The sequence below is a fragment of the Phyllobates terribilis genome, unplaced genomic scaffold, assembly GCF_046119375.1.
Source record: "Phyllobates terribilis strain yellow unplaced genomic scaffold, ASM4611937v1 Scaffold_9__5_contigs__length_417890890, whole genome shotgun sequence".
Classification (NCBI taxonomy): Eukaryota; Metazoa; Chordata; class Amphibia; order Anura; family Dendrobatidae; genus Phyllobates; species Phyllobates terribilis.
Genome location: NW_027362769.1, coordinates 205056904 through 205071280, shown reverse-complemented (window position 1 = coordinate 205071280; position 14377 = coordinate 205056904). Strand labels below are relative to the sequence as shown.

The 14377-nt window shown below is 40.3% G+C and overlaps 1 protein-coding gene across 3 annotated transcripts in view; it reads left to right on the top strand.

Annotated features, from left to right (window-relative positions):
* The window catches only part of GPRC5B (G protein-coupled receptor class C group 5 member B), an 86634-nt gene that overhangs the window by 48186 nt on the left and 24071 nt on the right, over positions 1 to 14377 (top strand). Inside the window, exon 4 of one of the 3 annotated variants that reach the window (XM_073647613.1) lies at positions 2467 to 13917. The exons of the other annotated variants lie outside the window; for them this stretch is intronic. Within the exon in view, the coding sequence (XP_073503714.1) occupies positions 2467 to 2511 (45 nt within the window). The 3' untranslated portion in view covers positions 2512 to 13917. Of the gene's footprint in view, positions 1 to 2466; positions 13918 to 14377 lie in introns of those variants that run through there. 3 annotated transcript variants of the gene reach the window in all.

Genomic DNA, 14377 nt, shown 5'->3' with positions numbered 1-14377 from the left:
AGGGACTAAGGAAAGACAGGAGAACTGTCCCTACAATAGAACTAAACTAGATCCCTACGATGTAACGGGGAACCTGATCCTGCGATCAGACCCGCTAAAGTCCTCGGCTAGTCTGAACGAAGACCTATAGATGTGAGGGAGGGATCCCTACAAGAACTAGGGACTGGGATAAGTTGGACACCTCCTAGCAGAAATAGTAGCAGTCAAAGACAAACACACAACAAAAAGCATAGAGGTCAGAAGACCTAGCAAAACTAACAGAGAACGACAACAGAGCACCAAGCTAGCTCAAGAGTAGTAAATACAATGAAGTCCAGCAAGACCAGGAGGGCGGAGCCGGATTAAATAGGCAAAAATGGTCATGTGACCAGCAAACTAAAAAAAAACTAACAGGAGAGTTCTAACAACCACAGCATCTTGCAGCGGCATGCTATTCCATCCGGTTTGTGTTTAGTTGGACCATCATTTATTTTTCAGCAGGACAATGACCCCAAACACACCTCCAGGCTGTGTAAGGGCTATTTGACCAAGGAGGAGAGTGATGGGGTGCTACGCCAGATGACCTGGCCTCCACAGTCACCAGACCTGAACCCAATCAAGATGGTTTGGGGTGAGCTGGACCGCAGAGTGAAGGCAAAAGGGCCAACAAGTGCTAAGCATCTCTGGGAACTCCTTCAAGATTGTTGGAAGACCATTTCCGGTGACTACCTCTTGAAGCTCATCAAGAGAATGCCAAGAGTATGCAAAGCAGTCATCAAAGCAAAAGGTGGCTACTTTGAAGAACCTAGAATATAAGACATATTTTCAGTTGTTTCACACTTTTTTGTTAAGTATATAATTCCACATGTGTTAATTCATAGTTTTGATGTCTTCACTGTGAATGTACAATTTTCATAGTCATGAAAATACAGAAAAATCTTTAAATCAGAAGGTGTGTCCAAACTTTTGGTCTGTACTGTATATTTTGCCATTGTTGGAGGAGTTTAGGCTTTTCAGATGTTTTAGACTGATTCATCAACTGCGACTTTTTTTTTTTTTAAAAAGTCACTATTTTTATACAAATCTAGACAGCATAGCCAGAACAATAAGCAGAATTTTTTTAAAAAAATAGCAAAAGGCAATGGTACTCACCAGCCAAGGTTTCAAGAAAAATGCACACCAGGACACGGCTGGCCCCCTTTTGTTAGAAGGAGGTAACACAGGTGCAGAATGCTAATGAACAATCGCCCTCACCCCCTCTCACTGGAGGGGCGATTGCCTAGCACTAAAACTGCACACAGATGAAACTTGCAATAGGGTGCAATTCACACACTCGCGGCACCCTGCCTAGCCAGCATCCTATTACACGCCCATACTAGGCACGGTGCCGCAAGTGTGTGAATTGCACCCTATTGCAAGTTTCATCTGTGTGCAGTTTTAGTGCTAGGCAATCGCCCCTCCAGTGAGAGGGGGTGAGGGCGATTGTTCATCAGCATTCTGCACCTGTGTTACCTCCTTCTAACAAAAGGGGGCCAGCCGTGTCCTGGTGTGCATTTCTCTTGAAACCTTGGCTGGTCAGTACCATTGCCTTTTGCTATTTTTTATACAAATCTACTCCAGGATTTTTTCGTGCAGTTTTTGTGCTAAAAAGTTGCAAAAACTGTTAAGGACAAAAATAAAAAAACTTTTTTAAAAAAAATAAATAAATAAATAAACTTGCACTGAAGTCATGAACCATGTGCGCCATGTTGAAGAATTTGGCACAAAAAATACAAACAGCAAAGATTCCGCAAGACAAAAAAAAGAAAGGTGACTTAAAAAAAACTGCAAATGATGAGTTGGGGGCCTATATTTGATTGTAATTTGATAAACCGTTATCAACTAACAGAAAAATGATACCTGTGACGGACTAGGTTGGCAAAGGCTCACCAGTAACATTAATTCTTGTTGCCCACTGTTCAGCTACATGCAAAAATAACTTGACCCTAGAGCACAAATTTATTTTTACTTCTATGTAATATTAATCTGGCTAGCTTGTTTAATGAATGATTAGATTATACCTTTTCTGTAAATTGTGAATCAAGTGTTATAGCATTACTTATTAGCACTTCTTCACAGGGGCGGCCTACCGGAGGATTTTCCTGTTCTCCCGTGGGCCAGTCCGAGTCTGGCTGGAGGTATCTTTATAACACCTTTATTAGATTGGCCAATCTCTAAATTCTAGAATATAGATTCTGTAGTCAGATATGCCTAAATTTATGACAATGTTGCCATAGTTGGCAATGTCCAGAATTATTCCGGCCCTTGTGGATAATTTTTGGACCGACACTCATCCTAAATGTATCACACAAGAATAGCTCCTCTCTGTGGACACCATAAAAATGTATATAAAGGGTTTCTCGTCATCTCATTGCTAATTCTTGTATCTGCATAGCTTGACATAGAGGTCAGGATTCTCAGCTATCCATTTGTTGTCCTTATTTCTAGATCCCAACTGCTCCTCCAAGTTACACTGGACGACATCTTTGGTGAAATGCATATAGGTTCCAGAGTGACAGGTTTTCACCCTCTGGTCCTGTCTTTGTGAGGGAGGAATCAGTAGCAGGACACAGCCACAACATACCCAAGAGCTCTGGTAATCCTATCTAATAGGGTTTATCTGTACGTGAACAGCTGTGAACTCTTGAAATAACCACTAAAGAAGGATATTATCACCGTTAACGTGAAGTTGCTCCACACGTTCAACAAGATTCACTTTTACAGAACAACAACAACCGCTTTAAGATGGACAATACCACTTATAAGTCAAAGAACTCTACTCCGGTGGCTTATTGTGCGCTCACCCTGTAAATCTAAATTCTAAATCCCAGCCATCACCACGGCTCTTCGGTCATAACATCGGATTTCCATCGCTTCTAGGTTTAGGACGTTATTTTGAACCACAACGAGGAATCGGAGTGATGTATAAAGAAAGGCTTTATTTCTGTATAGAAGATATGTGTCTTGCAAGACTGTACAGAACTGTAATAGACTATAGCGCTTTATAGGGTCTTGTCTTGAAATGATCACATTGCAGTGTCTGTTTACCACGTACGAAAAATAGTTCTTCATAATTAGATTTCCGTGACTTACCTTCCATTCACTTGTATAGGAGACAGCTTGCAGTACCACTTTAGACCACTAGGCAATGAACAGGCACCACAGGCCTTTCAATCAGCTGATCAGATGGACCACCACAAACTGATGGGTCATTCATTCTAATGTCCTGGATAACCCTTTTTAAAATGCTAAATTTATTAATATAGTTGTAAAGTATATATCTACTACTGAGCATCATTTTTAGTATACTCCAGAGCTCTATTCATAATTCTGCCAGCATTCCTTGCCGGCTGACTGCCTGCACACAGTTGCATTTTGGGAAGTGATAGATGGTAAAAAAAAAAAATTATTATAGGAGCTCAACTAGAGCATTGTGGAGGGCGAGCTGTTAACAAACTTGATGTTTCTTATACCAATCAGCAGAATTATGAATGCAGCTCTGGGATTTAATACAGAATTAGTTCAAGAGAAGCAATGTATTTATCAAGGCCCTTTCACCAGGATGAGCATGTTAAACTGGCCACATCATGGAATAGTGGCTGCAGAGCTGGAAAAAAAATAGTTTTTATTTTTTTTATTTTCTACTCTACTTTGCAGAGTTTTTAGTGTGTAAAGTTTAGAATATAATTTATAAGTACAAGGGGGTGTTAACCAGAGATTTGTCTAGGCATGTACTTTCTCTCCTGCATGACATTGACCAATCATAAGCAGTAGGCATCATGCAGGGTAAAAAAGAGCATCAGGAGGTCAGAAGAACATGCTTTCTCCTGTGAGATGCAACGATAGCCCAGATCTCTGAAGCATAGCTGAATGTAATTACAAACACCTATTGTAACTTTTATCACTGCAGTCAGTGTGGAGAGGAGAAGGGATACAGCAGAGCTCGTTGCTTTCATCTTGGCGCAGTAAGTGTGGGGGACAGAGCTGATAGCACTGTGAGAGGAGAGCTGCAGCTGCAGAGGTGTTTGTAATCATACTCAGCTCAATTCTACTCCCCCCACCATACACACACACTGTCTGCTGTGAGATGTGTTTGTAATCACACTCAGTTCTGCTCCTCTATGCAACACAGCAGCTGCAGAGATCACAGCTGACAGCAGAGCTGTCTATCATTACATCTCACAACAGGAGGCATGTTCTTCAGACTTTCTTGGGGAGTATTCTTTTTTCCTCCAGCTTCTGATTCCTGGGTTCAAATCCCACCAAGGACAACATCTGCAAGGAGTTTGTATGTTCTCCCCGTGTTTGCGTGGGTTTCCTCCGGGTTCTCCGGTTTCCTCCCACACTCCAAAGACAGATTGTGAGCCCCAATGGGGACAGATATGAAGATGTCTATAAAGTGCTGTGGAATATGATGGCGCTATATAAGAAACATATCATGCATGGGAAAAATCTCTGGTAACGCCCCTTTGGATTTATCAGAAATTATAATCTAGACTCTACAAACTATTATCTCTGCGACGGAGATGAGAAATTAAAAAAATACAAAAAGATGTTTTATTCAGCTCTGCAGACCCTATGCCATGATGTGTCCGGTTTAGCATATGGTAAACTGGTGAAAGGTCCTCTTTAATAATGGCAAAATTTTATATAAAAGATCGTCTCTCAATGTGGGCTATAAACTTTTCTTAAAGGATGACGTCCGGCTAGTTGGTGGGGGATAGACTTGTATCGAATATACGTAGACAGCCCATTAATTGATATGCTTGGTAAGGAATATCGACATACGCTTTATTCAAAGTATTAACATCCAAGCATTTTGTAGACCCTCTATGATTGAAACAAAACCCACAAATTACATACCATTAAATTACTTTATTTCCGAGAAGTAGTAGTTTGCAAAATTAATCAGTAGGAATTTCCGTAATAAAATGCAATTCCAACCTAATTAACAAAAATCCCCAGTCAACAGAAATTGCTGAGTAGCCGTAGCCAGAAATTCTCTTCAGTTGTTTCTGTTTTTTGGGGGGAATTGAAATGACCACCAATATGGATGCCAGTATATGGGTCCATGAAAAAAATTGGACAATGATGACATCTGATTTTCATGGACCGCCACATAGGAGAAAGTTGAGAACCCCCCCCCCCCCCATCCCCCACGTACGAGAAAAACTGATAACACTCTGAACAGCACACTGATCCAACTCTGATCTGGTCTGTTTTTCTTGAACGGGAGAAAAACTGATGTCTGAATGAGGCTTTAGGTAGATTTTTCCATTCAGAGTTCTGGAGAAGATTGGGACAACCCCTGAGGGACTTGGATTGGCGCCTACATTGGTTGGGTTGTCACCCCCGCTGTTCCAGATGCTGACATAACTAACGACTGAATAGAATTTTTAGGATTTTGATGGAACAATTAAAAATCTTATTTTCATAGAATGTTAGAGTTGGAGGGGACCTCCAGGGTCATCGTGTCCAACTCCCGGCTCAAAGCAGGATTCACTAAATCATCTCAGACAGATGTCGGTCCAGCCTCTGTTTGAAGACTTCCATTGAAGGAGAACTCGCCACCTCTCGTGGCCGCCTGTTCCACTCATTGATCACCCTTTTTTTTAAGCTCCTTAAGATTTTTGTAACACAATGATAAGAGTTTTTGAATGTTATGACCACTGTAAATAATATAGTCCATTGTTGCGAGCTGATTGGACAAGTAGGAGCTATGTCAATGAGATATTTTTAATGGAAAATGTAAGAACGATGTGGAATTTAAAAAAAAAAAAAAACAACAACTCATGATGTTTAAGGAAATGGGGGCAAAAATTCAGAACAAGCATAAAAATGTGGCCCTGTTCTTTGATGGTCCCCCACCTTCACACCATCCCCCAATTGCTAACAGTTTGGGAAGCCATGGATTGGCCATGGACACCAATTTTAAAATGGGATGGTGCCAACTGGGCAGCTAGTATAAGTGTATAATGATCTAAAACGGATAATAATACCAACCTATATAATAAGAATAATATTCCATAGTTCCAAACTCTTGCTGTAACATGCCAAGTAGATATAAGCCAGTAAATATAGGGATCTCCCTGGAGGAGCATATTTATGTACTGGGGGGATAAGGGGACATCTCTTTTGTTTTTTTACATCTCATCATCATCATTTACACTCTCATAATCTTCCCGCAGCCCATTATTATTGGTTTTACCATGGTTTCATCACATTAAAGTCACACATTACTTTCTGATCATTCGATTAACACGTGGTCACTCATTCTCTCCGCGTTCCTATGAAGAATATAGTAGTGGATTGTAAGGCAGATTTCTTTATCTTACATTGCAAGATATTTGTTTATGGCAAGAAATTAGTTTGCCAAGGGGCACGGAAAAACGTTGCGGTCGAGAGACTGATGTAAACCGTATCATGTGATAATGTCAAAAAATGTTGGGGGAAGGGAGGGTTAAATAGATCATTCTCTGCCTGGTACATTACATAGAAAGAAAGCTATGGAGGAGGATAAGGTCCGAATATGGAGTCACTTTCGATTGATCCTATATTATCAAAATAGGTTAAAATTAGATCTGGCTCCAATTCTGCTTTCTCTTTTCGATTGCAGCGTTTATTCAAAGATTACTATGTACATCAGATTAATGTCAGTCTCATGTGTTGTCTATATGTGTTAGGCTGGCCATACATATTAGATGGCTGTCGGTCGACCGATGATTCGACTGATCGTTTTGCCAGCAGCCATCTCGGCCAACTCTCCCAAACACATGAGCACTCATTTGGCTGAGCGCTCCTGTGTTCTCTATGAGAAAGACACCACCGGACCTGTTTGGTAGTGGCTTATCTCTGGGAGAACAAAAGGATTGGCTGCCCAAAATCAGACATCCCGGATCCTTAAAGTTGACAACCCCTTCTCAATCCTTATTGTTTCTCCCTTATAAAATATTAACACTTATATGCACCACCGATGCCATTCCAGCAGTTTTGGCAGGCCTTCCCGGGGCTTGTGTGACATTTTAAAGTCACGCGATCACTGCGGCGAATCACTGCTGGCTTCACTCTCCTTTCCTTTGGACAAATCAAGACATCTGGAGAAAGCGAGAGCTGCAGCTGCTCTCACTTCCTCTGGATGTCAATTACGTCCATAGGAGAGAAGAGTGAAGCCAGTGCTGATTGGCCTCAGGGATCGCTTGACATAACAGTGTCACACGAGCACTGAGATCATGACTGGTAGCACTGGTGGAACAGCAGCGGCATCAGAGGTGAGTATAGGTGTTATTATTCTACTGGCGAGAAACATAGGCACTGAGAAGAGGTGGTCCAAGTGGTGAACGACATCTTTAACTTCCCTGACTATCAATTGCCCAGGGCTCCCATACACATTATTAAAAAATTCACAGGACACATGAAAAGTAATCTGGTTGGGAGGATATTGTCATGATAACAGCATGATCCCCCAAACAGCAATAATTAAGGATCTAACAAGAAGTAACTCCCAGTGAATGAATAACCGATATAAAGTACAAAAGAATGGAGTACCAACTTCAAAATATGCAAATAAGATATCAATTTTATTGATACACAAAATGTTACCATTCCCCTTGTCAAAGAGATATGTCAATACGCAGTCTGTCACTGAAGTTGGCCATAAATGTTAGATATTTGCTGACAGATCCATATTTGGAGAAATCTGGCAGAAACCTACTTTCTATAGTTGCACGTACATACTTAAGTGCTTGTATTTTTGCCTTAAAATAATTTTTGCTATTGGGACTCATTAAAAATTTGCTACTGTTTGCCTTCTATAGTGTCTTTGTTGTAATTTTTATTGCTGGCTGCAAATGAGTTAACTGAGAATCCATCAGTGAGTTCATTCTCATAGGAGAGTTTAGAACTGTTATCTTCCTTGTTCTCAGCTGATCTATGATCACAAAGGTCAACTTAACTGTTCACTTTGGTCATAAATCAGCCGAAAGGAGTTCAAAAGGAAGGAAGTCAAGAGTTATAATAAATTCTCCTGCCAATATGCGCTCGCTGATCAATTCTCAATTAACTCATTCTGTACCCAGAAGAAGAGAGTGTAACAAAGAGGCTATAGCGGGCAAACTTTTTCATTGAAACCAAATTGCCAACATTTTTTTTTAGCCAAAACTACATGAATTTAAGATTAAAAAAGCCCCTGAAAATGTCCATATTCTTTAAGGGAAACGTTGTGGAATCTGACAGTTTCTGCTGGTCCCACTACCAATCTACTATGTATGTCCACCAATGGCCTTTCTTCCCCTTCCCATAAAGCCAGGTAGACATAATTATGGGCTGATTAGGGAAGCCGTTCTTCAGAAGCTAACCCTAACATAAAAATGACCATGACACTAGTCACGTGGATTGCATAGGGCACCGGTAATACAAGTAGCCATCCAGTTTTGTATTACCCTTCTTTAGAGCAATCTGCATATCTGCTATGCTCCGAAAAAAATATTTCTTAGACATAAGAATATAATTTGGCTATTATATAGCTGTACATATACTTCAATATGACCGCACTGATGCGGTGCCTTAGAAAGGATTGAGAACACGGACAATAATGGCCGTCTATTACGTAGCACTTAAATCTATCCAAAGATGACGACATTGCTTGCACTATAAATTCCCTGCTACTTGGTGCCTGGTACCTAGATTTCCATATTGCACGGTTACACTATATAATCTTCAATAGGAACAACCGAGATTTGGGGATCATCTAGCAATAATATAGTTTGTGATGCTACCAAAATTGTGGGATTCAATTTTTTTCAAAAAACTTGATCTGGAGGAACCTTTATATGTCACAACAAATTCCTACAACTAATGCAACTAAATACTGCAAAAATTAGAAAAAAGTTACTTTATGTCCCAGGGAATTGACACAATTTAAAGGGGTTGTTCGGTTTTAAGTTGCAAGTTTGCAGTCACTCTATGTGACTGAGATTTTGTTCCAGAGATATGGACCTTTTTATTTGGTTTAATTTTCTGGTTTTTATCAAGGTGGAGGTGCTCACAGGATCCTCTGGGGCGAGGCTGTTCTGCGTCATTACCCTGTGAGCACCACCCCCTAGGTAAAGACCATACACTGACACTAAATAAAAAGGTCTATATCTCTGGAGCCATATGGCAGATTTGAGAAAAACAAACCATGGAAAAATCAGGGGAGCAATGGGAATAAAATAAGAGCAAAAACTGGTCCCTTGTGACGGGTCATCTTTAAAGTGCACCAGTCATCAATACACGATGGACCTCATTCCTAAACAGAATCTGGCTTGTTGCCCATAATAACCAGGCAGGCTGCAGCTTTCATTTTTTTCACAATCATGTAAGATATGATGGCTAAATTCGGATTGTTTGCTATGGACAACAAGGCCTGTTCGCCTGTTTTTTGTTAATATTTGGATAAATAGGCCTCATTTAAGTCAATCAATACACACATGCTTCAAATAGAAGTCAAAACTACATAATAGGAAATACACCCAAATGGATGTGGATCAGTCCCATGGATGAGACCTTAAAAGGGGCCGAGTTTAGGCTTAGGTGCATTAAAAAATGCATTTCTATTTGGTACAGGGTGAGACTTAAATAGTCCAATATATTGGACCTCAAGAGACAAAAAGTATATGCTTATTTGCATTAAAAGGGACAGTTCTGTTATTTCATTGTGGCTTGGATTGGAAAAAGGATGAATTGGATTAAATTATTCTGATCTGTTAAAAATGATACCCTGATGTAAGCATAATGTGTACATAATTATGTATAATTTACATATGTACTTGTATGGAAAGCTATGTCAGCCTCAATGGCTCTGGTGAGGCCTCGTTGTGTGATCAGCCATGGACTGTAATTATGGCTGAACAGTGGCGCCATGTCCCATCATCAGTGACTAGGATTACGTTCCCAAAAATCACAGCTTCTTGCATGATGGCGGTACTAGAAAGCTATCCATGTACCATTGGCTCTATCCTTCCCTACTAAATTCTGACTATTAACACTGGCTACAAGGGTAACTCCGTTTTTGTACATAAGGCGCTTTGATTTTTGGTTGTTAAGATCTCATATTATATTGGTTTTATGTGAGCGCGGTATGTATTTGTACTTTTTATTTTGTATGATCATTAGCATGTAGCACTGTTATTATACCATGTATTACTGCACCTGTCCTGTCCGTATACTACACAAATCTAATATCTACAGTATCTCAACTGGATGATGGAAGCAGTTTACAGCACCCAACACCCACCCGCTATACATCAGTTTAGGGGGCTGTATTTCTGGAGGTTTGTTTCATTGGGTTTTGCCTTTAGCTAATTTAAATCGTTTTTATTTCATTATATTAAATCTGTAAAGTTGCAAAGTGTTTGTAAAGATCAATCAACTTTTGCAATTTACTTGTTTTTTAAAAAAAATCCCCTTCCGTTCTCAAGAATGGAGAGATTTTTAAGTTTATTGCTTACTGGTCATTGCCTAAGTTAGCTGGCCAATGCTGCAGTCTACGAGCAGTGGACGGTCTCTTAGGGAAGAAGAGCAGTGCTTACAAGCTCTTTTCTATAGAGCTTGTAAGCACTGGTCTGAAGCTGATCAGATAGCCCGCTTAAGCGCCACTCTTTTGCTTGCATCATCGAGGAACACACAGACTATAAATACACAGGAAAAAAATAAAATGAGCATATACCCTACAGCGAGTAAATAACTAAATAGTAATAGAACATGTAAATAACATAGGGGACTTTAGTTAACACTATTTTGATCAAAAAGATATAAAAGCTATCCCACCACGATAAGGTGACCCATCGGGACGGTCCTATCCTGTCTCTGGTATTACGTCAAATGACCTCAATGTGAATAAGGACAGAGCAGGACTGGGTCCAACTGAGACACCCATCCATGAGAAGCTATATACTTGGCTCATAAAGAGGGGCTACGCCACTGTTGGTACAAAGTACAAGATATTACAGCAAAGAGAACACACAGTGTAAGCCAGTGGGGCGGCCATGCCACTGGTCTGCACTTTCAGTCACTCAGGAGCGCAAGGCTCCCTAGGAAGGAAGCCAGGAGGCAATGTGCTCCTGAAGAAAGATCATGGGACATCTCCTTTAAATAGATTTCTAAGATCATTTTCAGAGTGACAGTGCCACTTTTGTCAATAGGATGTGTCTGGTATTGCAGGTCAGGGATAAGCAGCAATATCACTACCTACAGCATGGACGCCAGTGGTGCTATTTTTGGAGAAAAAAACAGATCTAGCAAGAATAGATTATAAGAGCTATTCAAATTAGACATCCCCATCTGACCATCACATAATGTCTCACTGATTATCCACTCACCATTGAATCACCTTGTATCATGCTACATGACTACAATGTTTATGACATAGTAGCACAATATAAATTGTAAGCCAAAGTATAGGACTTATTTCATATGTTGTGCTACTATGAAAAAGCGCATGCTTCAGCTATTCATATAGATGCCCATAATCGAATGGTTCTCCTCTGTTATTGTGTATGCACATAAAGTTACCATTCCAGCTGCCGTAGTGGTTGTCACCATGGCTTTCTCATACTTCTAAGTGGCTCTCATGGCTCAATATGAAGTGGCACATAATTAGCATATTTTTTATGCATCTATTTAGCATACACACCACCGGAAAAAAATACATTATTAGGGTGCAAGTCTGCAGTGTACGGGACTGCAGACTTGTCAATCCTCATAGAGCGCAGTGTTAGGACTCTCTGGTGCCGGCAGGCGCCTGACTGCAATTATGCAATTTGCATACATGCGGTCACATGCCAACTAGACGTGTACAGCCTTGCTTAATACAAGTGAATTGAGCGAGGCCGGAAACGTCTAGTTGGAATGTGGCTGGAAGAATGCAAATCACATACTTGTGGTCACATGACCGCACGCTCCCGGCACTGGAGAATCATCACAGTGCGCACAACGCGCTTTGAGGATTCACTAGTCCGCAGTCACATACAGTGACTGCAGACTTGAGCCTCAAGCCTGGACAACCCCTTTAACTGACCTAACAATGGCATACGTCACCCACAGTTGAATATTTCATTGGCGTATCAATAGTTTTTTATGACGTATCTGTTAAAAAAAAAAAAAATGGCATTATAGCCTATGGGTGATGGATGCCAGTATGAAACGTCAAAGGCATCTGACACCCATAGGTTACAACAGCATCCATTTAATGGCTGGCTCACGAAAAGCTATTGTAAAGTTCATGACGTACTTGTACATGACTTACTTCATGGATGCCCTTGACATATGCCATCCGCCACTCATTTCCAAGTAAGAAAAAATATTAATAATATATATAAACATATACTTTTTTTTGCTGGACTCAACTATGATATTGGATAATTTTTTTCATATGGAGCTTTCCCAATTATACCCTCTAAACTTAGGGCAAAATAGTGATGTGAACAGATAATAAACCAGTCAGATTTCCTGATTAGGAGCCTATGAAAGATTGGTGACAACCTCTGTGGGAGCTGTAATATATAACTTAGCCTTTGTGAGCTCAGGCAGTGGATTTACTTGAAGTTTCTAGGCCTCAAAGATTTTCCAGTGGATACAAAATATTATTTTTTAAATTATAAATAATTTAAAGGAAATCTGTCATTAGGTTTTTGCTGCCCCATCCGAGAGCAGACTAAAGTAGGGGCAGAAACCCTGATTCCAGTGATGTGTCACTTACTGGGCTTGATGAAAATCACTTTTATGTGCTGCAGATCTAGCAGTGCTCTGAATGCTGAGCTCTGTATAACCCCACCCATAGCACTGATTGGCAGCTTTCTGTGTACACTGTGCATAGGCAGAGCCAATCAGTGGTGGGAGCGGGGCTATACAGCTCATGAATATGGAGACAACATGGCACGAGGCAGCTAGCAATCTACTTAGAATCTCCTGCTGATAAAACAGTGATTTTATCAAAACTACAGCAAGTAGCCCAGTAAGTGACATATTGCTGGAATCAGGGTGTATTATGCTAGTGAATCCTGGTGACAGATACCCATTAAAAGAGTGGGTGCCCTGTCATGGGTTCTGTGCACTGCAGGGCCATAATGAGAGAGCTTCCATGGTTACTTATGTAGGTTTCGATACCCCCTACAATGGCCTTCTCTAAAGCTAATCTGCATTACATGGAGAAATTCCTTAAATTAGATACCCGTTATAATGAAGGTCTGAGCAACAAAAAGTGTTGTGATACTGAAGAGGGTGATGAGTCCCATGTGTGACAGTCATGTTCTAATGCTCCTAAATATGTAATAATGGCAGTGTAGTATGTAATGAATAGCAGTGTAGGCAGATGTCGCCCATAAGACAAAGCACCCGTCTGTTGCCAATGTGTGGCATGCCGTTATTTTATATAAGTACGGATCTCTTTATTTTTGCATCCATGAAAATGATTTATGATAGAGATATATTTATTACCTGCATAATTGGGTGTTTTCTATTGTTTTCTTTTGCTGCTGATTGTTAACTTACTGATTATTCCTTCAAAGGGGTTGTCCAGGATTTAAAAAAAAAAAAAAAAAAGATCCTGCTTTTTAAAACAGCACGACTCTTGCCGGTAGGATATCTCATTCCCATTTAGATTGGATGAGTCGCAATACCAGTGATGACTCATGAGCAATGGAGGCGCTGTTTAAAAAATAAATAAATAAAAAAAGGCTCTGTTTTCTAATCATGGACAGCCCTTTTAAGTCTGATTGAACTCACAGACAATCATAGATATTTCTGTAATATTTTCTGATAAGCCTTTAACTAGCAAAGGAAACACGATAAGGTTGTATAGTATGGGAAATGTTTTATTTTTAATATGCTGTTAACAAAAAAAAATAAAGACTTTACCATGAATCTGGTTGTGGTTCTCTTTGTATTGCGTCGCCATGTTTGTGTCACACGTAATTACAAAGTGAAATCTTGCTCGGAAGAACGGACCTGTTACTTACACTTGGCACTTTGTTACTATCACACGGGAGAGGAAATTACAGCATCATTAATGCATTCCTACATGAACACTTGGGATACATTGTGTAAAAACGATATACTTTACGCTAACTGTATACTGCGTGTGTGAACTCAGCCTGGAGAATACATAGGAAGCTTTTCCCGACGCATACAATATTTTTTTTACAATGCGTCCCTATGGTGGACAGATACCTAGTCATCCATCCTGACTGTGGCCACTGTGGGGAGCATACCTCTTAAGCAATGACCGCAAATGTAGTGCGTACATAGCCTAAAGGCCCTCATACACGTTAGATGGCTGTCGGCTGAACAATGCTGCAGCCAATCATCCAGCTCACAGCCACTT